Source organism: Vidua chalybeata, chromosome 6, assembly GCF_026979565.1.
Source record: "Vidua chalybeata isolate OUT-0048 chromosome 6, bVidCha1 merged haplotype, whole genome shotgun sequence".
Classification (NCBI taxonomy): domain Eukaryota; kingdom Metazoa; phylum Chordata; class Aves; order Passeriformes; family Viduidae; genus Vidua; species Vidua chalybeata.
The window spans coordinates 11938059-11965871 of NC_071535.1; the positions used below are offsets into that span (position 1 = coordinate 11938059).

At 43.1% G+C, this 27813-nt stretch overlaps 1 protein-coding gene across 4 annotated transcripts in view; it reads left to right on the top strand.

Annotated features, from left to right (window-relative positions):
* Positions 1-27813, top strand: part of DEGS2 (delta 4-desaturase, sphingolipid 2) — a 39464-nt gene that overhangs the window by 2063 nt on the left and 9588 nt on the right. For 2 of the 4 annotated variants that reach the window (XM_053946643.1, XM_053946639.1), the window contains exons 1-2: positions 11918-11999; positions 20249-20991. In XM_053946643.1, coding sequence (XP_053802618.1) covers positions 11918-11999; positions 20249-20991 — 825 coding nt within the window. Of the gene's footprint in view, positions 1-11917; positions 12000-20248; positions 20992-27813 lie in introns of those variants that run through there. The other 2 variants (XM_053946642.1, XM_053946640.1) reach the window with 1 other exon arrangement.

Here is a 27813-nt window from a genome sequence, read left to right on the forward strand (position 1 = left end):
CCCGTGTCCCGGGCAGGCCTCCGCGGGGAGCGCGGGCCGGCTGTGGCGGGGCCGTTTCCCGGCCGGCCCCGCGGCCGAGGGCTGAGGGACGGACGGATGGGCGGGCGAGCGCCGAGCTGCGGCTGAGCCTTGGGACGTGGGCAGGGTCGGCGCATTTGAATGTTACAGCTGAGCTGTTACCGGCACGTGGGAAGTTTTCCCTCTCCTCCCTGTATTCCTTTTCTTTCCCTTTGGAGGGTGGTGTGTTCCCCGCGGCGCGTGGCGCGGCGCTTTCCCGCAGCCGTGCATGAGATGCGCACGGACACGCCGGGGGCTTGCGGAGCGCCGGCTCCCGGTGCTGCCGGCAGCCCGGCCTGAAGGCACGGCCGGCGGGGCGATCAGCGGCCGAGTGCATGAACTCGCTTACCGAGAAACAGCGTTGAAAATAAGTGAAGCATTGCAGTTCAATCACCGCACAAAATTCTAGTACGCGAAGTGATCCGCTCATTTAAACTATCAGCTGTAGGTATTTGCCTTAATTATTAACACACTTCTCCGTCCCTGAGCTCTGTTGCTCCCCAGAACCCTTCCAACAGCAACACGACAGTTCGTGCCTTGCAAATGCAGCAGCTCCGCGCTCCAGTCACGCTCCACTTCCCCTTCTGCCAGCTGCTGCAGGACATCCCCTCCTTATCCCATCGAGGAACTGCCGTGTGCAGAGGTGCCGAGGGAAAAGTAGCACTCGTGAGTGTATTGCGTTTGGGTGTTAGCTTTGTAGGGGGTCGGGCCTGTATGCCTGTGCATCAGGAGTAGAATTTGCGAAGAAGCAGCTGCGTGTCTTGATGTGAACAAGCAGATGTTACGGGTAGGAGATCGTGGACTGAGTAATTGTAAAATGTTCTCTACAGGTAGCCAGAAGTCCTTCAAAAGGACTGTATGTTATCCTCAGTGAGACGTTAATGTGCTGGTGGCTCTACAAGTATGTACATCTTTAAAAAAGGAAGTCATGGATTATACAAAGTAAATTAGTATCACTGAAGCTAAGGGTTTTAAAACAAGTCTCACAGGCCTTCTGTACTCAGGGCAAGATCATCTCCTCTTCCTCACTCCTTTTTTTCCAGCTGTTGTATCACTTTTCCTTCCCCTTTTATGTTAACTACAAGTGCAGATTTGCCTCATAAGTATTTCCAAGGCTGCTGCAAGTATACATTCCATTTTAATCTTCACTTCTCTGTACACCATTGCTTTGTTTGCTCATATCCCAAACTTCCACAATATAAAAACTGATAAAAGGTTCCTGCTAATAAATACTTTCTTCTTCTACCTCATCATCAAGTGTTCTCCAAGTTAGTCTAGTCCAAGTCTCAAGATACCAGTACTGAGCTTTGCCCTAATGATGAGATTAGGAAATACTTTCCTATTAAATATTAGAAATAGCAACAAATTTATTTGTGGAGATCTGGAATTTCCTCCTCTCCAGTCATACTCAGCACTCCCATTTTAACAAACTACAAGATGTAGTTTATCATGGCAAAATTCTCACAAGCTGAAAGGTTGTTTTTAGATCCTGTAAAGAGATTTCCAGAACTCTACATACAAATTCTGCTCCCCTTTTTATAGCTGGAAGGACAAGTGTACCAGCGTGGGAAAAATGGTTCTGTAGCTTTCAAGAACAAGATTTCAAAATTAGAATGAAGTCTCTCTAATCCCTCTGTAAAAGTTATATGTAATAAAAAAATGGTGTCATTATGGTATACTTCTCTATTTTTTTAGGAGAAATACATCACTCTACACAATACTTTATATTCTAAGCTTGCATAGAGGAAAATTAATGTCAACTACATGTTAGACATGCACTCAGTCCTGCTCTCGAATTCCCATCAGAGCTGACATTGCCATCAGAGCAAGTGGGACTGGGCCTGAGTAGCTTATTTTGGGTGAAGGGTTTTTTTGCTGTTAGTGTAAATGAGCTTTGTCAAATACAAGAACAAAGTCACAAGTCTCTCTTGTTTATTGAGATTACATTTTTGGTTCAGGTCAGTGATAATAGTTAAATAATCTTGCACAACCCTTTTTTGTTTTTGTGCTTTTTTTTTTTCTGCAAGCAATTATATAATTTCGGAAAAGGCACTTTAAAGTTTGTAAGTATCACAACCACCTCATTTTCAGTCATGTTTTGTTTATCCTGAATGAGATTATCTGCTTAACTTACGTTATTTTCCATTACCGCTTGACAAAAAAACACAGCAACAAGAAAAAATAAAGATGTGAAAAGGTGGTTAAAAGAAAACTTTGTCCCCTATCCACATAGCAGCAGAATTTATCCCCTTAATAATCCCTTATCTTCTTGCCCTATGCTCCCCATTTTGCTCCCCATGCTCAGAACTTCAGTTTGTTTCCTAGACGCATTTAAAAAGCAAGGCATAAAAAGTTTAATTTTAAAAAATGTAAACCATCCATTGGAAATAAAAGTTATTTTTAAGCATCTCTAACAAGTGTTTAGGAATACATATTCTTATATTCTGTAAGCTCTAGATGCCTCAGATTTAGCTGTTGTATTGTGGGGGGAGAGGGTGGGGTTGTTCTTCCCTGGTTTCTTCCTTAAAATCTGCTGGAGGAAATTGCAGTCCACCATCAGTCTGTAGAAACCAGATTTCTACTTTTCACATGCACCCACCAGCATTGTTTTATCTCCACTCTCCGTTCTAGCCACTCCAAAATTCCTGGTAGTCATTTCAGGTGCCAAGCACACCTGACTGAAAGAACAAAATGTCATGGGTTTTCTGCTGATAAGTTCAGCTTCTGCTGTCCTCACAGCCTTCCTTTCTTTTGGATTGAACTGACTCACACATCTGCTTTTCTTAGAACTGGAATGTGCAGGGAAAACCTCAGGATTCAAAGAGGTGGCAACTTCAAAGCCAGCACAAACAGTGTAGTAGTTCTGTACAGAAATCATTTGGACAAGTTAGAAAGCTACAGGTTACTGAGAAGTCACCTCTTTTCTTTTTGGTGCAGTGTTGTAAAAAAAGTAGTGCCATACACATTTACCTGAGCCAGTACCATGCATAGGAAAAGGAAGGCATGAGAAGAAAGGAGAGGAAGGAAAAAGAAGACAAGATGCATGCTCTCAAAGACATTTCTTGCACCTCTAAACTTCCTTCCTTCAGCTTTTAGCTTTTGCATATACTTGGCATGAAGTACTACAGAAGATTGTATGTGCTGGGTTCTCATTTTAGGGTGAAGAGGGACATCCATGTAACAAGTAGAAAGTTCTGCAGGCAGGTTACTGCCACCATGTGCACCAATGGCATACAAGGATAATTTGAAAAATCATGTTTTGTTTCAATTAAACCCAAAGACTACTAAGCTGAATGAGAGACATTGATCTTCTCAGTTTCACAGGATCACAGAAGAGCAGAGCTGAGATTGCAAGGGATCTCTAGATAAATTCTAGTCCAAGCCCCAGCTCAAAAGTGGGGTCAAATTGTTCTGAGTTGTGTTCAGTCAAGCTTTGAATATCTCCAATAATGGTGACTCCACAGCCTCTCTGGGCAACTTGTTCCCATGTTTGACTGAAAGAAGCTCTTCCCGTATGTTTAACAAAAACGTTGTGTATTGCAATTTGTTCCTGTAGCCTCATGTCCTTTCACTGGGCACCACTAAAAGAACATGGCTACTTTTTATCTTTTTAATTTTCAATTTTATTTGTAATTTTATTTTGCAATTCCTGGAATGCTTAAAACATTTGTTAAATGCAGACTACTTGCAGAGAAATCAGCAGTGCTGCTCATAGCACAAGAAGATATAGGGTGCTTGAGGCATTGCAGCACCCTGGTTTGGGAGAACTCTTACAACCCATCTCTCAGATATGCTCAGTATAAGTAATCTTCCTACATAAATATATATATATTTATATTATATATAAGTGTGTGTGTGTGTGTGTATGTATTATACACCATATATATGATCAGCAGATAATGGTCAGTACTCAACATCACTAGCCACTCTATCAATATTATGCTTTTACTCTTGTGCATTTTTTTTTTCTTGTGGTGAGCTAGTTGTTCATAGTTTCCAGCACCACAGTTGTCACTGCTGTACAATCCAACTCTGTGTATAGTATCTGGTTGTGTGATATTTGTATGAAGAGCTGTTTCATACTACAGAACTAATTGTCCTGACCCTTATCTCAGCTGCACCTATCCCAAACTAGGTAGCTGTTCTTTTGAAAATAATTATTTGGCAAATACAGAAGTCTGCTGTATTTTAAGAAAAGAAAGGTCACACAAAACAAGTTAATCTTTCACAAAATACAAGTGAATTAGCAAAATTATCAATGCTTATTTTCTAAATATTGGAGTGATTTTTGTGGTTTTTTTTTTTACTATTATTCCTGCCCTCTTCATTTTACACCAAAACAAAAGGAAGACATTTGAACTGTGAAACTTGTGAAATAAGTGAGTTTTTCACAGCCAGTGTCTACAGCCTTCTCTCTTGCCTCTAGCAGGGTCAACACACCCTTTTCCTGATTGTTTCACCCAGCCTTTCAAATTCACTGGTTTGGAAAATTCTGATATCCTATTTTTCCTTCTCTTTCTCACACAAACTATTTGTCTAAGGTTTAAGAAAGAAAGAAAGATTAGCCCTCCCACTGTAAGCCAACACCGATCACTAAATGGATAATACTTACATATCTAGTTAAATATGTGACATGGATAGCTTTTAAGATATTTATTGCACTCGTGTAAAGAAGACCAGATAGAAAGTCACTTACTGGAGGAAAAGAAAATCAGTAGTTGATAATAAAGGGTACTCTTGCTAACACTTGTTAAAGACTTATCTAGGACTAATGAATAAGTTCTGCCTATTCGAGATAGCAGGTTTGCCTTGTTATCTTCATCTAGAATGGCCTATTAATCAATTAAAACAGGAGAAGTCTTGAAGAAAAAAATAAAAAAAAAAACCAAAACCTAACTCAAGAAGAAATTTAAAACCTGGAATTTACAATGCCATTAAAATAATTCACTAAGTAAAATGCTAATTAGCTGTGCCATCTTTCCAGAGTCCTTGTCCTAGCTCTTTGCAGCTCTGCAGGAAATGTGGTTTTAACTTCACCTTTATAGTCCTTCATACTTTAGCCTCCTTCATAATTTAGCTTCATCTCCTACTGATCTAATATAACTGCCACCATGCCTGGCTTTATGGCCCACTAGATTCTGCTACAAATGTCATTGTCCTCTCTCCTCAGATTTCTAATTAAACATGAGGGAAATCCCTGATCCCAATTTGTGGATCCCAATATATGGACTCCTACAAAACACCTTTAAAGCTTCATTATGAGCATAAGGTTCTGCTTGCTGACTGTGACTAGAAACAAGCAGTGAACTCTGTGTACACCTCTTTTCTCTGTTTTGCTTTCCAGTACTTTTACTAATTATTGTTTTCTTTTTCACATCCTACTGTATCAAATCCTACTACAGATTCCCCTCCCCTTAGTAGCAAACCAGGCAGCTAACACAGCTACACCAATTAATTTACTGAGATATATAGTGCTCTCCTACATTTGCCATCTACTTGTGTTTTTTGAGGCTGAGCACAGTGAGGAAGGATTTTCTCTCATCAGTCATCTTGCAGAGTGATGGAGAGAGGGTTTGGAATGCCACCATTCCAAACTAATTTCTAAGTTATGGTCATTAATCACCCCAGTTTCATTAAACAAGTTTTTGTTGTAAGGACAAGATCATATAATTAGTTTTTCTTGCCATATGAAAGAATACATGAATCAGTGGAACTAATCCTCACTCCAGAAAGTTTAGTCCTTTAATTATGAAAGAGAAATACAAATAATTATTATTGAGTTTTAAACCTGATGATAATAAATGAAGATTTTGTCCTCTGTTCCTGATTTCATGGCTGAGGGTATGAAACTACCCTTCCAGAAATCTTCAGTCTTCACGAAGAAGTCATATTACACCAACACAGGACGTGGGTGGACATATGAATAGTCTGTATCTTGCAAATTGTAGACAACACAAAAAGCAGAAATTTCTGGGGAATTAATACCTATTAGTTGAGCCAGCAGGGTACGATTTCACACCTGCCAGCACAGACAGTGTATATGAATGCGTGTCCTAACTGCTCACACTGCTCCCTGGGGCCAGGGAGCAAATCTGCAGCTCCTATTCATGCTGATTGTCCTGCAAATAGCTGGGCTTCCTATCTCTTCTCCTGCATATGCATTCCCTTGGGTTACAGACCTGGTGCTGCAAAGTGCTCAGCTCTCGGCTTCTACTGAAGTCATCAGAGAGATCCCAACAGCATTAAGGAAGATGTAGCCCTAGAGTTAATACTATATTTTAAACGAAAAATAGATTGAAATGAACAAGGCTAAATAAAAATAGACAAGGTATAAAATGCTACAAGGAAAGCCCAAGGGCAGCTATTTTTTAGATTAAACCAATTTAGCTAAGTTTCCATGAGGAAGTAGATATTGTGACTCGACTGACAGTTTGCTAAACTATGAGCAAAACTTTATACTCTAGGTATCACCAAAGCTGATCAATGGTATTTCTACTTTGCTTCTACTAGAAGGATTTGTAACTCATTGGAAGAAAGATTGTAATTTTACTTTGTGAATTTATAGTCAAAACCTAGTCCATTTTGGAGGGTCTATATATGTTGCTACAATATAAATGCTAACTAAAAATATTTCTTAGAAATAGACTGTATAACATAATCTTGGGAATTCAGTACAGTTTGTTATCAAAGTTGTCCTCCAACTGTTCCCTGCAGAGGCAATTCTTCCTACATATCCACACTACATAACACACACAGCAAGGCATTTTCAAGTGGCTTTTTTCTTCCTCTACTCAAAGTTTAGTCTCTGACTTCAAGAGGCTGAACAAGTACCCCTCTTAACCCCATGTCACGCCTATTGTCAGAAGTGAGCTCAGCAGCACTGAAATGAAAGGTTTTTAGTGCATCAGGTTGAAACCTGAGAATCGGGAAATGCGTTTGGAAAAGCAGATCTGCGAGGGTGAGCTGCAGTCCAGAGAGCAGTGCCAGACAGACCAGCGACGTCCAGTAGGGTGAGCTTTCAGAGAATCGTGGCTAGAGAAGATGGTTAGAGGGGAGGAAGAGAAGTTTTCTTCAAGGACCCACGTTCTCTCATAATTCTGACAACTTGTCCACAGTGAACCCCTTAGGTTCTCATATTTGGATAGGAGATTACAAACGTTGTTGCTACTTTTTGTGTTTTAAATTTTTGCTGTAGAATAGAAGTCTAGTTCCCATACTCAGGAGTTTGTGTCAGGATGTAAAGCTTCCTGAAATGCCCGAGATTGCAGGGATGGTGGCAAAAGCTATCCGTGGGGGAAGTACTTACGGTGTGTAACAGCAAATACATCTTGTGGGAGAAAGCAATTGCAAATCCTTTGGACAACGTAAACCACTCAGTAGAATAAATTACTTTGTAGAAAGATTATGATTCTTTAGAAAAGCAAAGAAATATATCACGGAAAAAATATTTATCTAGAAGAGGAAACTGTTTCCATGTGGATTTTGCAGGAGAGATCTGTCTAAATACATTATGTACTGGATCACAGTGTTATCGTTAGTTACAGCAGCCCCACATTTGTTAACTTCCAGACAAAACATTTGTAACTTCCTTAAGGCCGTATTTCTAAAGGAAGCGAGAACACTCGAGCGCTACCAAACCAAGTCGCTCTTGCTTAGTGAGCCCTTCCTCAGGCACCCTTCCGCTGATCTCCGTTCCCTGCGAGGGCCGGTGGGACCCCGGGCAAGAACGAAAGCGCGTGTCTCGGAGGCAGAGCGGGCACGGAGCGGAGCGGGGCGTGGCGGGCGCGGTCCCTGCCCGCGCTGGCGGCGTGGCGGCGGCAGGGGGCGCGCTGCGCTCGCGGCGGGGCGGCCGCGGCGCCGCGGGCACCGGAGCGATCCCGGCTCCGCTCCCCCGAGCGGGGCTCGCTGCGGGCCCCCTGCGGACCGGCACGGCCGCAGCACGGGGCGAGCCGAGCCCTGGCTGCAGCGCGACTCTCCTTGGAGCCCTTCGGCCGCGCAGCCGCACCCCGCCCTAGCTCCTCCTAAGGCTCCTGCACCAGCTCCTCAGCACCTTGGTTTGGTCAGTTCAACTCACAACTCTAGCACAGAGCTAACCCAATGGAAAGAGAAGTCCAGGATGACCCCGGGAAGGGTCAGCACAGGTGAGATGGGAAAACAAACGAGGTCTTATTGGCCTAATTGTTTCTCCTGAGCTTACTTCGGTGTGGGCGTGTGCTGACATGGCTCATCTACAAACTATGCTGCCTATGAAAATTTGACTTTGTTCAATAAGGTACGTCACGTTGTAAATGTTGACAGTAGTTGCATCAGGTCAGAGAGTGATACCCAATTCAAAATGACAGCAAAATCTTCAATAAAAAAGCAAATATAATGGCTGTGTTTTCTTCTGGCAATGAAAGAAGGTCCAGTTTATGCAGGCAGAGAAGAAAGTAGGTAATGCAGTAACTGAAAATACAAGTCTGTCATGGGACATGGAGCTCTTACTTCAGAGGAGAAAACTATTTAGAGAGAAAATTCCCAGACAACTTTATTTTAGTTCCAGAATAGCAACCTTAACAAAGATTACTTGTTGGCAACCACAAGAAGAGGAGTTAAGGCCTGCACACCAGGGCAGAATTAATGTACCTCAAACTCCCAGGGCTGGCAGTAGTCACTAGGAGACATATGCAGGTGTTCCTGCTGTATTTACTCTGTCACCTGTCCTTTCCATGAGCAGAAGAAGGAAGTGACTGGGTTGTATAGCAGAAATACATTCATGCTGGGAAGCCAGCTGATGGAGAAGCACCTTTGGGTGAGGAAGGGTGAGTCTGCCTGGATGTGTGGAACAGTGGACCAGTATATCTTGCTTCAGAGCTGTATATTGTAGGCCATATCCTCAGTGGAGTAAAGGATTTTTGTCTTTTTTATCCTGGGATGCTGGAGATTATTATGACGTGTACTTAAAACTATGTAAATGAGATATTTTGATGGTACCTTGCACAGAGTCAGCAATTGTGCTCTTCCTCCTGAGCGTGTTAGGAATTTCCCTCAGCTAGGCTTCCCAATAGTTCCCAGAAATCCTGAACAAGTATGGGAAATTAAATGAGAAAGGGAGGCTACAGGAGAGAGAACCCGACCTGTGAAGCACATTTGAATTGTGTAAAGTGTAGTGACTTTGTGAATCTGTAGAGTTCACAGTCATCACAGTATTCATTAAAAGGGCTATTATTGCTAGGTGCCATTAACACCCCTCCCTCCCTTTTCCATTGTGAATGATTTTACTAGGATGCTGTAAAACTAAGGATGCCTAGTGGTCAGAACTAGGTAATACTTTTGCCAATTCTAGAAGACGATCTAAAGCTGGTGTTTCTTGTTTGTCTGGCACCCACAATTACTCTTGAATTAGTATTATTTGTTTGGCTTTTTATAGAAATATGAAGCATTAAATTCAGCTCTCAAAACCAAATGCCAACTTACTGGAGACAAAAAAGTTTTCTGTTCTTCTTATGTGGTCACGTTGAGTCTATAGTAATGAGCTACATGAAGGAGATGCTGTTTGCCTACAAAGGAGATATTAAGTTTCCATGTGTAACTTACCATAATGCAATAGCACTATTGGACAAGCCTTGGGGTGAAGTCATATTTGTTTTCTTTGTAACTGCATGGACTGCCCCACTAATTTATTTTTTAGTCACCTTCAGCACACCTGAGCAGGAAGTGACAGAAGGGTGTCATCACATTTAGTGTCTTTGGCTTCTTCACAGGTACTGTCAACACACCAAAACATTTGAGCCAATTAAAGGTTTAGGCTGAGATAACCATGCATCTGCTCTCTGAACAATCAATTTCTTCTGGAAACATGTAATAACCTTAACTTGGATTAACAGTTCCTTCTCTGGGTTGGACCCTGCAACTTCATGAGCAAGCACCAAACTTGTGCTGGAGCAATGGTGAAGAAACCATTGTACTTACAGAGAGCTGAGCTGTAACAGCAAAATGGTTAAACTCCTGCTCGTGCTGCCGGTAAAACTGTTTCCCTGTACACCACAGTCCTTCCACTCAACCTGCTTTGCACCTTTCATCATTCAAGGGTTTACATTTTAAGCTAGAAGAGACCAGCCAAAGGAGGGCAACAAAGACGGTGAAGGGCCTTGAGGAGAAGCTGTATGAGGAGCTGCTGAGGTCACTTGGTCTGTTCATCCTGGAGGAGACTGAGGGGAGACCTCACTGCAGTTACAGCTTCCTCATAGGGAGAAGAGGAGGGGCAGGCACTGATCTCTTCTCTGTGGTGCCCAGTGACAGAACCCGAGGGAATGACCTGAAGTTGTGTCAGGGGAGGTTTAGGATGGATCTTAGAAAAAGGTTCTTCTCCCAGAGAGTGTTTGGGCTGGAACAGGCTCCCCAGGGCAGTGGTCAAAGCACCAAGCCTGACAGAGTTCAAGAAGTGTTTGGACAATGCTCTTAAGTGCATTGTGTGACTCTTGTGGATAGTCCTGTGCAGGGCCAGGAGTTGGATTGAAGTTGGTCCTTGTGCGTCCCTTCCAACTCAGCTTCTGTGATTCTGTGATTTAGACAGGGAAAAAAACTCCAACTCTCAAAAAAGCCTCCAAAGCTTCCTAGCAGTCAAGCATCAGGGTTTTGGGTTTGTGGGTTGTTTCATTGTTGATGGTTTTTAGCCCTTGGTATAACTGTTCTACCAAGACATCTTAAATAGTCCCACTAGGCTAATATAAGAGGCGATAGTGTTACCAGTGTTAGTAGACAGAAATTCTTGCTGAAAAATATTTACATCTCATTTTTTCAAGGCTGCTTTTTTGTCCCTTTTAATTTCCACCTGTAATAATAAATTTTTAAGGGTAGGATGGACTGACGGTTCTAGAGACTTTCATATTGAAACAGAATGAAACAAAATTGGATCCACATGTGATGTTGTTGTTGGAAGGACTAATGATAGGGATAGGTATAATGAGTGAAGATGGACAGGAGGTCAGGTATAGACTTGCAAAAGAACATAGTGGGAACAAGAGCAGCACTTTAATTTTGGGGTTTTGTGTGGAAACATCACTGTGTAACATGTAACTCTGTGAATCAGAGAGGTACATAAGGTTACCTTAGTTTTAAGGTTAGCAAGTCCTTTGCCTGGTTTTGTTACCAAGGTAGTGGTGTGATTTCCTGCTGCTCCAGCAGGGACAGTACCTGGGCAATGGGCCGCAGACTACCAGGAGTGAAGTGTTATGCAGCGAAGGGCTGGATTCTACCGGGACAGCTCACAAAGATTGTCAGAGCGCCAAGGAAATGTATGTCAGTCGTTGGTCGCCTTTGCACTGTTCTAGGTCTTTCACCCCTGGGAGGAGCTCGCTCAACTGGGTTTTGCCCTAATCCACGGTTCTGCTTAGGGCTCTGTCTTTGGATTTATGGCATTTGGACTACTTTTGCTTTCCAAAAGCTGTGTCTGGAAGTGGCCGGGGACCTGCAGCGCTGGAGCCCTCCTTGTGCTCTGGAGCTGCCCGAGGCAGCGATGGATGTAGCGGTTGTGCCGAACCCCGGTGCTGGCAGCGGCACGACGGGGATCCGCACTGCCCTGCAAACACGCCCACCCCACCACCTCTCCCGGCTGTCTTCGAGGTCCCGGCAGCGCGGCGAGCCTCGGCCGCCCGTCCCCTGTCCCCAGAGTCAGCCCCGAGGCACCCTCTTCCCGCTGGACTCCCCCTGACATCCCGGAGGGGCTCTGCAGCTCTCCCGCCTCCTGCCACCCGAGCGAAGCCACGGAGCTGTCCCGGTGCCCGCCTGCGGCGGCCGCGGGGCGGGGGCGGCCGGAGGAGCCGCCCCTCCGCGGGCGCGGAGCTATAAGGACAGCGCGGTGCGGGGCGCAGCAGGCGCCATGGGGAACCGCGTCACCCGCGAGGACTTCGAGTGGGTCTACACGGAGCAGCCCCACACGCAGCGCAGGAAGGAGATCCTGGGTACGACGGGGAGTCCGGGAGCGGCCGCGGCGGCTTGGGCTGCGCTCCTGGACGGGACGGGAAGGGACGGGCGGGGCGGGGGTCCGCGCCGGGACCGCCGGTGTCGCTGCGCCTCGGGCTGGTGTCCAGGCTGCGGAGAGCGAGTGCCGCAGCCCGGTGGGCTCTTGGGTGTGCCCCCGAGGAGTGTAGAGCTCCCAACTCTGCCTTCCGGAGGCAGCGGCGGGGATGCCGCGGCCGAATCGAGCCGGGCTGCGCCGAGCCGGGTCACCGGGTGGCAGCGGCGACGGGGAGACACGAGCTGTGCCCAGCGCCCGCCTGTCCGCACCGCGCCCCGGGGGCGGCCGCTGCCGTCGGGGGGTGCTGGCGGGCGGCGGCTCCGCCGGGTGTGCCCTGGGAGCGGGCTGGGAGCCCTCCTGCAGGCACTTGTTCCCGGTGCCTTGGTAGTGCATGAAAGTAAACGGGCATGCGGGTCACATCTGCTGGAGGACAATAGCAAGTCCCCGCTGCTTGTCGGGGACAAGGTACACTCCTGTATTTTCGTGCTGTACGCGCAGCTCTTAACTGTGCACGAGAGTGGTGTGGGTCGGGAGGCTTATTTTTGTTGGGGGTTTTGGGCTATTCTGAAGATAGTTTTTGAGAATGGCTGATAATTCAGAATTGTCACAGAGTATTGTTGTGTATTTCCTAGAAATACATTTTCAACATTTTATTAATAAAAAAGATTTTGATTTCCCCCCTCTTTTCATTTGGGTGGGTTGGTTGTTTTGTTTTCTTCCCTCTCATGAGTAGGATAACGTTTTTAAAGAACTTTTATAAAATGGCAGTGGAACTTCTGACTGAGTTGCTGCACAAGGTATATTGTAATTAGGTGAAGTTTTTTAACTCCCCCACAATCTTACAGATTAATCCAGGATTAATCGAAATTACAAAAACATTTCCAGTATAGTTGCACTGGTGGAATGTCCACATCCAGGTCTGAATTACATCCAGGAAAATAATAATTATTTTACTATGTAATCATGATTGTCAATGATATCATGATAGTTTTTGGTTGTGCTATAGAATGGGGAGGGCAAACCATGATGAAGCTGTAAGAAGGTACTTGCACTCCCTTGTTGCAGCAAACTCTTTTTAGGACTCTTCAGTGGCACACTTGCAGAGGTTTTGCCCACCCCCTCTGTGAGTTAAGAACAAGCAATTGGAATCAAGGTCCATCTCCTCCTTTACGGCTTCCCCTGCGCCAGCTGTGGGAGTGGAAGGAAGGGCAGAGAGAAATACAACATGGAAAGAGAGACATGAATGATCTGTGTCTGATGAGGCAGAATGGATTATAAAACTAGTGTCACAAATACCAAAATGCTACCAAAACTTACTGAAACTATCATAATATCCCACACAATATTTGTATAATGATTCTCACTCTATTATTCAAAGCCTAAGGTCACCTAGTATTCAGAGTATATAGTTACCAAAGTGTTTAGTGTCTGCTAAGCTGGGGTACACAGTAAGAATCTTAAATACATATGAACAAATATCTAGAAAAATCCATGTATTTTACATTTTTGTGTACAACGATGCCTTGGGGACAGCATTCCATGCTGGTAAAGGAACTATTTCCTTCCCAATAGGTTAATGATTTAGTTGCTAAGCACTGAAACTTGATTGTTCTCTGGGTTGCAGCTTTTTAAAATGTTGGCCTCTCTCAGGCATGGCTACTTGGGTTTAAATATAAATGGAAATTATCTGTTAGGAAAACAAAAAATGGGCAAACTGACAAACACGTAAGACAGTTTCTTTCTACATAAGTGGTGTTTCCTGGGCTGTTGCCCCAATATGTTCCTATAGAGCATCTGACAGGTAAAAAAAGTTCATCACAAATTTGTTTGTCCTGGCTTAAGAGTTAGTAGCCCAGGTGTCTGTAAGACTTTTGTAGTCAGTGACTATGTCTGAATGAGAGCTCTGTGAGTCCAGTCTCCCTACCATGGGCAGGGACGTCCTTTGGTAGCTCAGGTTGCTCAGAGCCCCATCCAACTTGTCCTTGAACACTTCCAGGGATGGGCCATCACAGCTTCTCTGGGCAACTGGTTTCAGTTGAGCCACAGAGCTGTGAGCAGTGTTTATCAGCTGGACGGGCTGGAAACTGGCTTGGTGGCAGGACACTGTTGCACTAGATGAGGCTTGTGATTCCTAAAGGCTGTAATTATACCAGCAAATAGATCAACATTTTGCACAAGGGAGGGGAGATATTTTCTCTTTTATCTCTTTGTAGTATCTAGGTATTAAAATGTAGCTTGTGCTTAGTACTTTCTATGTGCAACTGCTTCTGACTTAGAGTGGAGATCTCTTGCCAAGCTGGCACTTCGACCCTGATCACGTTATACGTGTTCCTGAACACGTTATTCACGCTTTTCAGTTTATGAAATGGAATTGTTTCATTGCTATTCTCTCGCTGTCTTGTTTATGAAAAGCCTGTCACTGCCTTGTGTCAGGACTGGGATTTATGTAATGCTGCAGTAAGCTCTGTTAGGGAAAGATCTGGTTAAAACCTTCCTGATGGAAAAGTTTGTTCATCTAGATCTGCTTAGCCTTTCTGTGTAGTTACAAAAATGCAGTTAGGGGGAGATATAACATAGAGAGGGCATCTAGTAGAAATAGGATTTCTACTTTTTGTCAGTAGGGATTTCTTGGACTGAAAGACTCGGAGAAACTCTGCTCTTGCTTAGTGGGAAGTGTTGACGGCTTTTCACTCTTGAGAGGTGAAAAATCATTGCTTAAATGCAGGTAGCACCATAATCATACAATGTATGGTCATTTCACCTGCAAACAATTTCCCAAATGCAAGCAATGAGCAATATGTTGTGACATGGGAAGAGTGAGATCATATTTGTGCCATGGGCTGGATCTAACTTTATAAAATTACTGTAAATTAGAAAATGTCTTGCCTCACAGGATCCTTAGGGAAGCACTTGTTTGTTGCTGAGGATGAGAGCTGAATCAATGTTGCTCAGGATAGACCAGGAACATCTGAATATGATCTAACATCCAAGAATGCTTAATAGTTATGTAATTAGTTTTTTAGCAAGTTATTTTGGAGTGGAGATGGTGCAAGTGTTTTATATGTACTTTATCGTGTAGGAAGGCTGAGACATTAGCCCATGGGGATAGGTAGAACAAAATGAAAAAGCCAAAATCCATTTTATTTTAGCATTTAACTGATCCGAGTACAGCTTCCAGCTCTGCTCTCTTATTTAGAGATTAATCTGCTATTTCTTCCAGCTGTCTCTTCTGTTGCCTTTTTAAACTTCACATTTATGAAAATTCTGATAAGTTGTACCTACTGAAATATGCAATATATTATGTCCCTAGCTTAAATCAAAGCTCTGAAGTACATGTTCTTCTGGCAAAGAAACTGTTTGCCCTTTATGCTGCAGTGTGTAGGCACAGTGCTGCCCCTGATTGTGAACATCCTCTGATGAGCACCCAGAAGAGCTGCTGTCCCAGTGCTCATGCTACTTCCCTGTGGGCATCACCTTTGAAATAAATCACATGGGCAGAAAGTGACTGATTTAGGCATTTGTCGTCTTCCATGGGAAATGTATTAAGTACAACCCAAGGCTTCAGCTTAGTCCATATTGCAGATTTTTCAGAGGGAGCTAGAAGCCCTCTTTCTACAATTCCTACATCCTTTTACTCTGAACTAGCTAATAAACTAATGTAAGCAAACAGGTTACAGCTGCTGACATAGTGATGTGCTGACATCATCCACCTCTTGACACCAGCAGAGTGGCATCACTGCAGTACTTTCCCTCTGGTGGCCACTTGTGGGTGACCCACTGCCCTTGGACCAGCCAGCACTAAGATATTTAGAAGCTCGTGGGTGAAAAATACAAGATTAAGACACTTGTCCTTGCACAGTGGACATATAAAACTTCAATGAAATTAGCTGGGCCAAAAATGTTTCTTATTATTTTGTGTACTGGAGGGGCTTTTTCACAGGAGACTATGAAAAACCAGAAAGTGTTGTCATGCATATTGTCCTCTGTATCCTACCTGTATCTTGACTCATACATTGTTTGATTTAATCATAGAATTAATAATATAATCATATAATATATTGAGTACCAGGTACATCATCAACTAGATCAGGTTGTTCAGAGCCCCAGCCAACCTGTTCTTAAACATTTCCAGGAATGAGGCATCTGCAACCTCTCTGGGCAACCTGTGCTAGTGTTTCACCACCCTCATTGTAAAAAATTTCTTCCTTATGTCTAGATTAAATGTCTCCTCTTTTAGTTTGGAACTATTACCCCTCGACCTATCACAACAAGCCCTAATAAGCAGTCAGTCCCCATCATTCCTACAAACTGCCATTAGATGTTGAAAGGTCTTCCTAAACCCTTTTCCTCTCCAGGCTGAACAGCCTCTATTCTCAACTCTCTCAGCCTTTCTTTACTGGAGAGGTGCTCCAGCCCTCTGACAATTTTCATGACCCTCCAATTTGCTCCAACTTGTCCTTGTCATTCACTGAGGACTTGGGTGTGCTGTGCTTTTATAAGCAGGTTTTTGAGCTGAGCTGCTACAAGGCAGAACACTATAATGTTAGTAAACTGTCTTTTGTTTTGTTTATTTATTTGGTACAACTACCAGCTCCAGCATAGGACATGGAGTAGTAAAGCTTACATCCTGTGCCTGGTGTCTCTTTTATCTGTTTTGACAGGGACACATAATCAATAGAATGCAGTCCAGGGCAGCAGTATCACAGATTTTTTTTCCCTACTTTCCTTTAACAAACCTTCTAAGTGACTTATGCTGAGGAGTATGCTGCACTTGGGGTGGAAAGAAAGGAAAATTAAGAAGTTAAATTTCTTCTCTTTTTACTACTAGTTTCTCATGGATGTGGGCAAGGCTGCTGCTCCTTTAAACCTCCATCACCACTGTCTCTGTGGCCAGCTCCTGCTCTTGTTCACTTTCAAATCCCATGTGTATCAAAATGTGCAACTGTGAAGTATGTAGTGTCACATCAATGAGAAATTGTGTTTGGTGCCGTCACTGGGACTTGCCTGAGTTATCTTAGGGACAGGATCAGTAGGACAGAGGATGAGTGAGATTTCAGAACAAGGAATTTGCTGTCTCCTGAGGAGGAGGAACAGCAGGACCTGGCAGCCAATGGCCTGTCCAGGAACAATTGCTCCAGCCCTAACTGAGGATCACTGTAGGGCTATGGTGAGTGCTCTTGGATCTCCAGAGAGAAGCATCAATGGAACAAAATACATAGATTAATTTGTCAATTTAGGCACTTGGTGAGTGAGACCTGCCTCTCAAAAGATGTGTAGAACAGTGGAGTCATCTCTGTGAAAAGTTAATTTAGTAAATGGGTTGTTTCAGAATTGTGAACCTTTCTGAAAATATACTTGAAGCATTTGTTCTCTCTTGACTTGTAAGAGTGGGGAATGCTGTCCCATCACCGTGGAGCAGAGAGACTCTGGAGCTGTCTGGGCAGAGTAACTGCATTTACCCACTGTACTGAAGTGCCTGTGCTGCTTTGGTGGTGTGCTGACCTTGGAGACAGAAAAGTCATCCTTGTGCACTGCTGTACATCTACACCAGTGTCCCCACCCTCTCAGCAGTACAGTGGCTCAGTCTGGACAACCAGAAGCAGCACACATGGATAACCTATCTGCTGGCCTGAGCTGACAGACTTCCTCAGTGAGCTGGAGGCTGGAAGATGTGCTGTGCAGACACCAGAGCAGCTGGGTATCTCCTGTTCTCACTGGACTATAAAGGGTAAAACTTGGTTCCATGCAGTCACATAACTGTAGGTGTTGTGTCCTGTCCTGTGTTGTGTGTCCATGCCTTCATCCACCCCCCCTGCCCAAGCCATGGTTTTTCTGTGAGGAGAAACCTGAATTTTTCCATGCCATGGTTTCAGGATGGCTTTATCAGTATTAATGATAAACAGACACAGTATTGTGGTCTGACTAGTATGTAAAAATTTACTGTTGGAGTTAATCATGTGTTGAATTTAATATTAAACCTTGGCAAGTTACTTAATAGCTGTCACCTGTGATAAGTACAACCTGCCTGCACTGCTGCTTGCACTCACTGTTGCTGCCATTTGGCAGCGACTGCTCTGGAACCTTTTAGATGGAATCTGCAGTCCTTGTTGGCTGCCACAGAAAGAAATAGGTCAAAAACTTCCATTATTTCAAATGACAGTATGAAGCACCTCTAACCTCTTGACCAGGCTGGGGAGCAGATTTGGTTGTTTTATATTTCATCTCTTCTGGTGACTGCAGTAACTTATCTCTACCAGCTGCCTGATGTCACCACATTTGAAGTGGCTTGACTTATTAAAGTGTTTTCTGGTTTTTGGACAGATGCCCCTAAGAAAGACATTAAGCTACATAAAACTGCACATCTGTAACAGTCTTTCTGACCAGGTTATTATATTCTTGTACTTTAGAGTAAACTTTGCATAAGCAGCACTTGATGTAAAATTTAAGTACCTATTCAGGTACTAGAGAACAACTTTTGGCATGTTAACTTTATTGGTGTGAAAAATATAATTTCAAGAATGGTGAAAACAGCAACAAAAACAAAACAGCAAAACAAAAAAAAACCCTGGAGTTTCTGGAGATTTTTGTCAAAATATTTCTCTGACACAAGAAAGATGTGAATTTTCACTACAGCTTTCCCAGCACTCAGAAAATCTCTCTCTTGCCTAAATACTCCTCATGGTGACCTTGGCCTCCTTTTCCTCACAAGATTTGAGTATATCTGCTTTGTCCTCATCTTCCACAGCAATTTTCTAATCTTTGTAATCTCTAATTTCTGTCAAGATGGGCTGAAGTTGGCCAAGAGGCTCAAGGGTTGTTGGAATGGTTGCAGAGCACGACCATATTAACCTGCTTCTTTAAGTAGAACTTCATATTTTTGAGTTTCTGTAAACTTCTCACGGTTCACTTCTACAAAAACCTCCTCTGCATCCAGAACTCAATATCTGCCACTGCTTTCAAGGTCACAAAAATTACATGTATTGTCTCCAGTCTTTGTTTATAGTAGACACAGCTGCATAGATGCAGATCATTGTAATCTGATTTTATTGCATTGGTATTATACTGTGACAGTCAGATGATGTTTACTTTTCTATTCATAAAATGGGCCCATGAAATTCACAGGGACACACTGTGTAACCTCAGGGTTCAGAATGAGTGACTTCTCTATGCACTTATCTGTGTAAGCTGCAATTACTGAGAAATGCAAAGTATGAGTTAAAGGAAGGAGGTCAGTACGTGGCTAAAAGCCATAAGGCAGCAGAAGGAATCATGTGCAAGTTAATATTGGAAGTGAGAAGTGTGGATTTGCAAAGACATGTGAATCAGTCAACAGCACCTGGAGGATCAGCTGTACTCAGTATTTTATTTTCTTTTTAAAGGACAGAAGAATGGCTGGTGGGACTGAAGATCAGTAAGATGGTCCTGGCCTGACATGAGTCAGACTTACAGGCCTAGCCCAGGTCTCTACTGTACTGCAGTATTTGTGAGGTCTCATGAAGCTGTTGTGTGATAATCTATGTGGCTTTTCTGCCTGCTTTTGGTATGTGACATGGGAGCAGAGATAAATTTGCCATGCTGTACAAAATCCTGATAGTATTCTGTGATGTTACTATGTGTGAAGAGTTGCACCTGTTGTGAGCACTGGTAAACACTCAAATAATTAGGATTTTTTTTAATGTGCTGTGTTTGTCATCTAACCACAGAGCAAAACCCGGTGAGCCTGTTGCTCAGCTCTCTCCTCTGCTTGTGTGTTTGAAACAGAAGTGTGAAAAGGGCTGCAAAGACGGCAGTTGTATCCCTTTAGTGGAAAATAACATCTGAGCAAAATACAAAAGGACATTAAAAACTTAAAAACATGACAGAAGGTGTTTCTTAGAGCTTAAGTCCTGTGGGATTTGGCATATTACTACTCATCACTGTGAGACAATACTCATTGTGGGAAAGGCACATTATGCCACAGAGAGACCATCAGGGTATGTTTTTTATATGTCTTTATATATCAATATCAATCAGAATAGGACATGATACTGGAACTAGTAAAACTTTCACCATAGTGGCAACCCTACTTTGGAATTAACATTTTTATAAAACCAAGGCCTCAAACATAGTGTGATAAAACCAGGGAGTCACAGTGGTGATTGTGTTTGCCTAATTATGATCTAACAGAGTTTTTCTCTGCATTTTTCCCTTTAGCAAAGTATCCAGAGATCAAGACTCTGATGGGACCAGATCCACATTTAAAATGGATTGTATCTGGAATGGTTTTCATGCAGCTGCTGGCATGCTACCTGGTGAAAGACTTATCTTGGAAATGGATTTTCTTCTGGGCTTATGCTTTTGGGGGTTGCATCAACCATTCCCTGACCCTTGCCATCCATGATATTTCACACAATGTGGCCTTTGGGAACAAGCAGGCCAAGTGGAACCGATGGTTCGCAGTGTTTGCCAACTTGCCCATTGGCATCCCCTATTCTGCCTCCTTCAAGAAATACCACATTGACCATCACCGGTACCTGGGAGGGGACAGCCTGGATGTGGACATTCCCACGGACTTTGAGGGCTGGTTTTTCTGCACGCCGCTCCGGAAACTGCTGTGGCTGTTCCTCCAACCTCTGTTCTACAGTCTGAGGCCACTGTATGTGAACCCCAAAGCAATTACACGGATGGAAATTCTTAATGCTCTCGTCCAGTTTTCTGTAGACCTCATCATTTACTACCTGTGGGGGCTCAAACCTGTTATTTACTTAATAGCAGGTACTATTCTTTGCTTGGGTTTTCATCCCATTTCTGGGCACTTCATAGCAGAACACTACATGTTCCTGAAAGGGTATGAGACATACTCTTATTATGGACCTCTGAACTGGCTCACCTTCAACGTAGGCTACCACATGGAGCACCATGACTTCCCCAGCATTCCTGGATGCAGATTGCCCATGGTAAGTATAGCATAAGTGAGTTGGATTTTTATGAAAGCTGCTAAGCTGTGTCAAAGAAAACACTCCAAATCATAGCAATTGATGAATTTAAGGGAAAAAAAAAAGGGAGGGAGAAGAGAACAGCTTTTTGGATTTATTTTTAATTAATTTTAAGCCAGAGATTGAGAGAAACGGCTGTCAAACTGCTGTAATAGTTAGTTTATTTGATGAAAACTAGAACATCTGATCCTCAGAGGGCTGGAGGAATACCTTTTGCATGATAAAATCCTCCAACAAGGCTTTAAATGTCTTGATTTACATCCCTCAGCCACTAAGTTTCAACTTTTGAAAGTTTTAAGACCCATCTAAAGGTAGGCAGGTGGCAATTGCTATTTGAAATTTGTCTAATGATCAATCTACTAATTATATTGCTTGATTAACATCAAAGAAAAGTTTTTCTGTTTTTGAGATGACATAATTTTTGGGGCATGTTCCAGCCTGACACAGGTAGCACTGGAAAATAAAGCCGCACTCTCTGACTCCTTTCAGCTCTCCTGCCCCACCCACAGAAACTGAGGAGGCCTGGTCTGTCATTGGGAAAGTGCTGTGGCTTTCCTCCTTTGAAAGGCAAACCCCTTTTTGTTTATGTTTTATCAGTTGTGGGAATCAAATTTGCAAAGCCCAGGTGTCTAGGAATGGTTTTCCATCTCCCTCCAGGTGTGTAGCTGCTTTTGTGTGTTTTAATGCAAGGGCTCCACAGCAGGTGCTCACAGTGTTAGAGGTACGTGACTTCGAAGGATTACTCCTACATACAAGTTCTCTGACGTAACAGGAAGGAAACATGCAAAGCTGGGAACTGCTGCTGCAATATCCATGTGAGGTGGAGGTAGAGCCTGAGGTTCAGGAGCTGTGACCTCCCTGATACCACGTGCAACTTTTGTGATGGCATACCAGAGCAAACCCTGCTGTATGGGCTCATGTTCTCCATCTCAGAAACACTCCCTGAGAAGAGATTCAAATCAAGGGGAGATTTTCTTGTGTAGAAGAGTGTAGGAAGCCTCTATATAGCCTGCCATTGTGTTTCATTCACTCCTTTGCTGCTGGAGGTCTGTCCTGGAGACACTGCCTATTCCTGGTGAGGCCCAGAGGAGCTGGTACAGCAGCCCACACTTGGATATGAAGTTCTCCTGTGAGGAACTCCCATCACTGATACACCTGATAGCTCAGTGGGGAAGTGCATGTGCTTAGCTTTAGTTTCAAATGTTCCAACTTGTTAGATGGGCTTAGATACTTAGATTACCAAAATGAAAATTGAAGAGAAGGAGGTTAGCTCAGTATCCTGCACAAGGGAGGTGAGTGACTAATTGAACTTGCTGGGACTGTTGCTCCAGCCCTGATTGAGACCTGAAAAGCTCTTCTCCACCCACACCACAAATAGTTCAGCCTAATTCCTTGAGGCAGTGCAGCAGCTGCAAGTGTCTGCCCTCCTTCGTAAAGATGATGGAGTTATTAGCTGAATTTCACGGGCTCGTGTTCATGTGTGTTTTGCTCTTTGGCAAGTGAGACTTACCCTGCTGGTGGAGGAGAGAGCAGGCTTGTCAACCACTGTTGCCTGACAGAACTATATGGAAGACTTGGAGTCTGACAAGAGATCAATTACAAGTAAAAATTCTATTAAAAATAATTCTATTTTAAAAATTTCTATTTTCTTTGGCAAAACAGTTCCTGTAGAAAATCCTTTAACCATTAAAACAAATTGGTTACTCTTTTCTGCAAAATGAGAAAAAAAATCTCTGCTCCTCTGATGAAAAGAGATAAGGAAACAGATCCTCTCTGATTAACTTTAAATCCTGAACTTCATTGCAGGTAAGAAACCTCACCTTGCTCTACTTTGCTTAACCTCCTGGCAAATTCCTCACTCAGCAAAGACCTTTTTTCTTCAGATTTAGTCTCTTAGATACTTGAACTTCTAATAGTGTAATATGGATGATCTCTGAGCAGGACTATTTTTGTTTTCAAATTATTGACAAATAGAAAGTGGAGTAAAGATCTCTATTTTTAATGATCTATCCTGCATGATTGAGATCAGGGGAGAAATAGGATTTGAGAATAACTGGATCTTAATCTAGGAAAGTAACTAGCTTTTCACTTTGCTTATCAGGAAAGTAAATTCAGCGTTTTCCTTTGTTACAGGTGTGTCATTCAGAACGTTCTGAGTAATGTGTTTGCCACTAGAAAGACCTTTACCCTAGGACTGTGACAGATTTGAAAGAGGAAGAATTAGGCTGTACTCACAAGCTTATGGATATTAAAGATGAGTGACATGGGTGCACAGTAAGAACCTGTCCCACTAGTATAATGAGAGATTACACAAGAGACCATGAAATTTAACTTTGCAATGAAGGACCTGCTCTAAGAAAAACCCCTGTAGACTTAAGAACAGATTAGTCTTTGAATGGAGTCTTACAACTATAAAATATTGCATTGTTCACCAAATGAGTAAAGAGATCCATTCTTCATTGTCTGAAGAACAGAGTATACTTATGGAGAGAGGAGATGGAGAAGGAGGAACTCTTCTAGAAGCTGCAATAAAAGCGGCAGTGTTACCAGGGGCAAACTAGTTACTCATTAAGCTTGTGGGAAAAGGAAAAGACATGGTATGAAAACAGATTTATTAGACAGACAAGACTGGAAAACATGGTAGATGTGCTGGTTTTGAATTGCAGATTTCATTAACCCTATGATGGCCAGGAGGGCTAGCTTGAGTGCTCACCATTGAGTGGGGATGTAGGACTATAGAGGGAACTTTTTTAATACGCCTTTGAGCATTCTAAGTGTAATTTTGCAGCTTTGTGTCATAAGGATCTCTAGTTTCTGTATAGCCCCAGGACAAATCGTGTGTAACAGCCATGCTGAAATACTAGGCTGCATTTAACTTTTGTACCTATCAGATATGAAGAGTATGAGTAGGGTCCTGTCACTGTGCTTTACAAGCACAGAACCAGAACAAAAGTTTCAGTCCAAAAGATGTGATTTCTTGCCCTGCCACCTTGACCTACTTGAAGAAAAGCCTCAATATACCACGTGCCAAGTGCCTAGTAATCGTCCTGCAGACTTTGCAATCTCCTGTTATCCTTCCATGATAACACAATCACAGAATGGGTGAGGTTCAGCCTCCCTGCTCAAACAGGGTCATCCTGGAGCACATGGCACAGGATTGTGTCCAGATGGTTCTTGAATATCCCCAGTGAGGGAGACTCTGCATTTTCTCTGGGCAGCCTGTTCCTGTGCTCAGTGTCTGCACAGTAAAGAAGTTCTTCCTCATGTTAGGGTGGAACTTCCTGTGCATCAGTTTCTGCCTGTTGTACCTTGTCCTATTGCTCAGTAGCACTGAGAAGAGTCTGGATCCATTCTTTTGACACCCACCCTCCAGATACTTAAAGGATTGATGAGGTTCCCTCTCAGTTGTCTTTTCTTGAGGCTGAACAGGCCCAGCTCCATCAGCCTTTTCTCATAAGAGAGATACTTCAGTACCTCAATCAACTTTGTCACCCTTCACTGGGCTTACTCCAGGAGCTCCATGTCTCTGTTGTACTGAGGAGCCCAGAACTAGACAGAGCACTCCAGATGTGACTCAATTTTCATTTACAAGCTAGCAATGAGCTAAGATTTACAGTTGAGATTTGTAAGGAAGAAGGCAGAAAGGAGTTGAAGAAGATGGATCACCTACAATGCAATATATGGAGAGCTTGAGGAGCAAGATTTTGGAATACTTAATTACAGTGCCATCCTCCTTAAGACAATCTATGATCTGGCCACAAAACTTGCTACCTGGAAACTGCCATCTGCAGGTTTTGTACTGTAACCAGAATGTAACACAGAGGATGACTCTTCCAGCCTCAACTATACTTAATAGATACAGAATCATTAAGGTTGGAAAAGACCTCCAAGATCATTGTGTCCAAACTTTGATCTAATATCTCCATATCAACTAAACCATAGGACTAAGTGCCATGTTGAGTCATTTCTTGAACACTTTGGGGTGGTGACTCCACCACTTCTTGGGCAACTGTTCTGATGTTTGACATGTCTCAGTGAAGAAGTTCTTTCTGATGTCAAACCTTCTCCCTTGGTACAGCTTGAGGCCTTGTTTCTCTTGTCCTGCTGCTTTTTGCTTGGGAGAAGAGGCGGAGCCCCACCTGGTTAGACCCTCCTTTCTGAGAGCTGTAGAGTGATAAGGTCTCCCCTGAGCCTCCTTTTCTGCAGGCTAAACAACCCCAGCTGCCTCAGCCACTCCTTGTATGATGTTGCATTTAAAAGGGAGCCTGCATTAGATTACTTTCTGCCCTCCCACTATCCAGTTTTTCTGGTAGATAAGGTGATAATTCTGTTTTATATATGGAGATGCTGAAAGAAATGATGAAAAATGAGATGGTTTTGCTGGAAAACTTTTGCACAGATCTATTATAAAAGAGAAACATCTTTTTAAATTCTTTCTTGCCACGTGTTGGCAAGCTGGGAACACGTATCTAACAAATGTTCTTCTTTTCCATAAGAAAATCTTTCAGCAGTCCCTCCTCTAACTGCATTCATTAAATTTTCTCTTTCCTCCATTTCTTATTGCAGTTTCACCTTCCCCTTTCCATATTTTCTGTACATCTCATACAGCTGACCTGCCCAGAGACCTTGCAGTGTGCAAGTGGTGCCTGCCTTCCTGCACGAGGTGCTGCTCGTGTTTGCAGAAGCTATTGGGCTGAACATAGGCAGGCTGTTTATTGGCCTCTTCTCTGTGCCATTTTTAACGACTTTGTCACTACTACTTTTCTTTTGGAGCCTTTGGGGCTAGAGGACTCAGCCTGAGACATTGCTCCTAGGAGCTGAATTGGTTTCTGTGAATCTCCAGCCTTTTACTTCCTTTTACTTACTGTGCAAGGGGCAGTATCGGAAAACTTCCTGAAGCTCTTGTAGTGGTCAGAATATAACATGGTCAAGAGCTCTGCAGGATAATGTAACTACTTAAGAAAACATGGTCTGGTTCAGAGGGCAAGAAATACATGGGGCTCTGGAGAAGAGGGGAATGGTAGACTTGCCATATGAACTTGAGTAGTGTAGATGAGGGCTAAACTACAGTTGAAAGGCAGAATTCAGGCAGAATTTCTAAAATGGAGGTAGGAAGGAAGGTTTAAGCAACTGTGTGCTAGGTAATGACCATGTCAGAGCTGAAGTGAAGCTTTTGAGCTGGGTATCTGAGCCCCCCTTTGTGTTTGCATGAGGTCTCATGAATAGCCTTCATTCAAGGGAGCTTACTGTTGAAATAGTCCTCCCTCTCATCCTCTGGCTATTTCAATTACCCAGCTGGGAAAAGGGAGGATACAATACCCAGATTAAATTATTTCTGACTGGGGTTACAGAAGGAGCACGGGGAACCAAATCTGCATCTCCAGAGATCTTGGAAACCTGGAAATCACCTCTCTTCCAGTCATAAACAAATATCTCTAAGGAGAAATTCTGATATTGTCTGAATATAATTGAAAATTAACTGCTTTGAAGTACAAACCAATGTTTTAAAGCAGGATAGAGAAAATGATTATGAAGTTGGAGGTATTCAGTGAAAGACAGAATACAGTCAGACCTGAACTAAGTATTCTATCTCTAGCACAGCACTACCATGCCAGGAGCACAAGGAGTGTGTAAAGGACAGAGGTACAGAGATAATGACTCTTGTACATTATTCAACCTACTTTACAGAGAAATGTCTGCTAGGAAGCTGAATTAATGAGGTAATTAGCAGGAAGCCATACTAGTTTATAATTTAACTTTCACTGAAATTCTTACCTTTTCACTAACAGTCAAATGCTGTGTTAAGGTTGCCCCCATTATACCTCGGGTGGTGATAAGACCCTCTTCCTGCATGACAATTTCTGTGTGACCCTTTCTCTCTTCACTGGAAGTCTGCACTGTGCTCAGTGTAGCTGGCTTTAAAATTCTGCAGGGTTTTAAAGAGAGAAGTCATGCTGTTCAGCAAGACAAACTACTCTATTCTAGAGCTTTGTTTGTCTAGGAGGTGGAGCTGCAATAAAACCATGCCCAAGCAGTTATGTGCAAGTGTACTGTAGTTAACAAATTTTGCTGCTTCATGTGTTCAAAAAGCAAAGCATCTAGTTGGAGCAGGAATAATAACTGATAACTTGGGAATCCTTACAGAACACTGAACCTGCCAGCTTTGAAACCTCTTTGTCCTCTGGTTCTGGCCCAACTCCCACTACAAGCGCCATCCCAATGGTGCACAATGCTTCTCTGATGGCAACAGTCTTAAGCCTTTGGGAATTGTAGCAGGGATGAAATTTTATTAGACTTGTGACCTAATAATGAATCTCACCGCATTTTTAATATCAGACTGAGGAGAACAGACCACCCTGCAATTTTCTTTGCCTGCTGGAGGAACCCATCTCTTAGATTTGTATCATGGTAGCAGAATGCAGGGTAGAAAACAAAGCGTAGGCAAGGCTGTGTCTGTCATTTTCTCAGTTGTTAATTCTCTCTTGCCCAGAACCCTCAACAGAAGAATATTACGAGTGGTGAACAGGGCTTTAAATATAGTGTGCTGGAGTCTTGGCAATTGATAAAGTGGATAAATATGTCATTGTGAGATCCCACCACCTCTGAAATGAGAAAAAATAGTTCTGAGTGAAGGAAGCAATCCATTGCCTTTCAAATTATGACACTGTGATGCAAAACTTACATCAGAAATCTGCTAAGAAGTATCTAAATGCATTTAAATACATCTCATTTGGCTGATCTTCAGAAGCTTACAAGCAATAACAAGTAACTTCAGGTAATGGC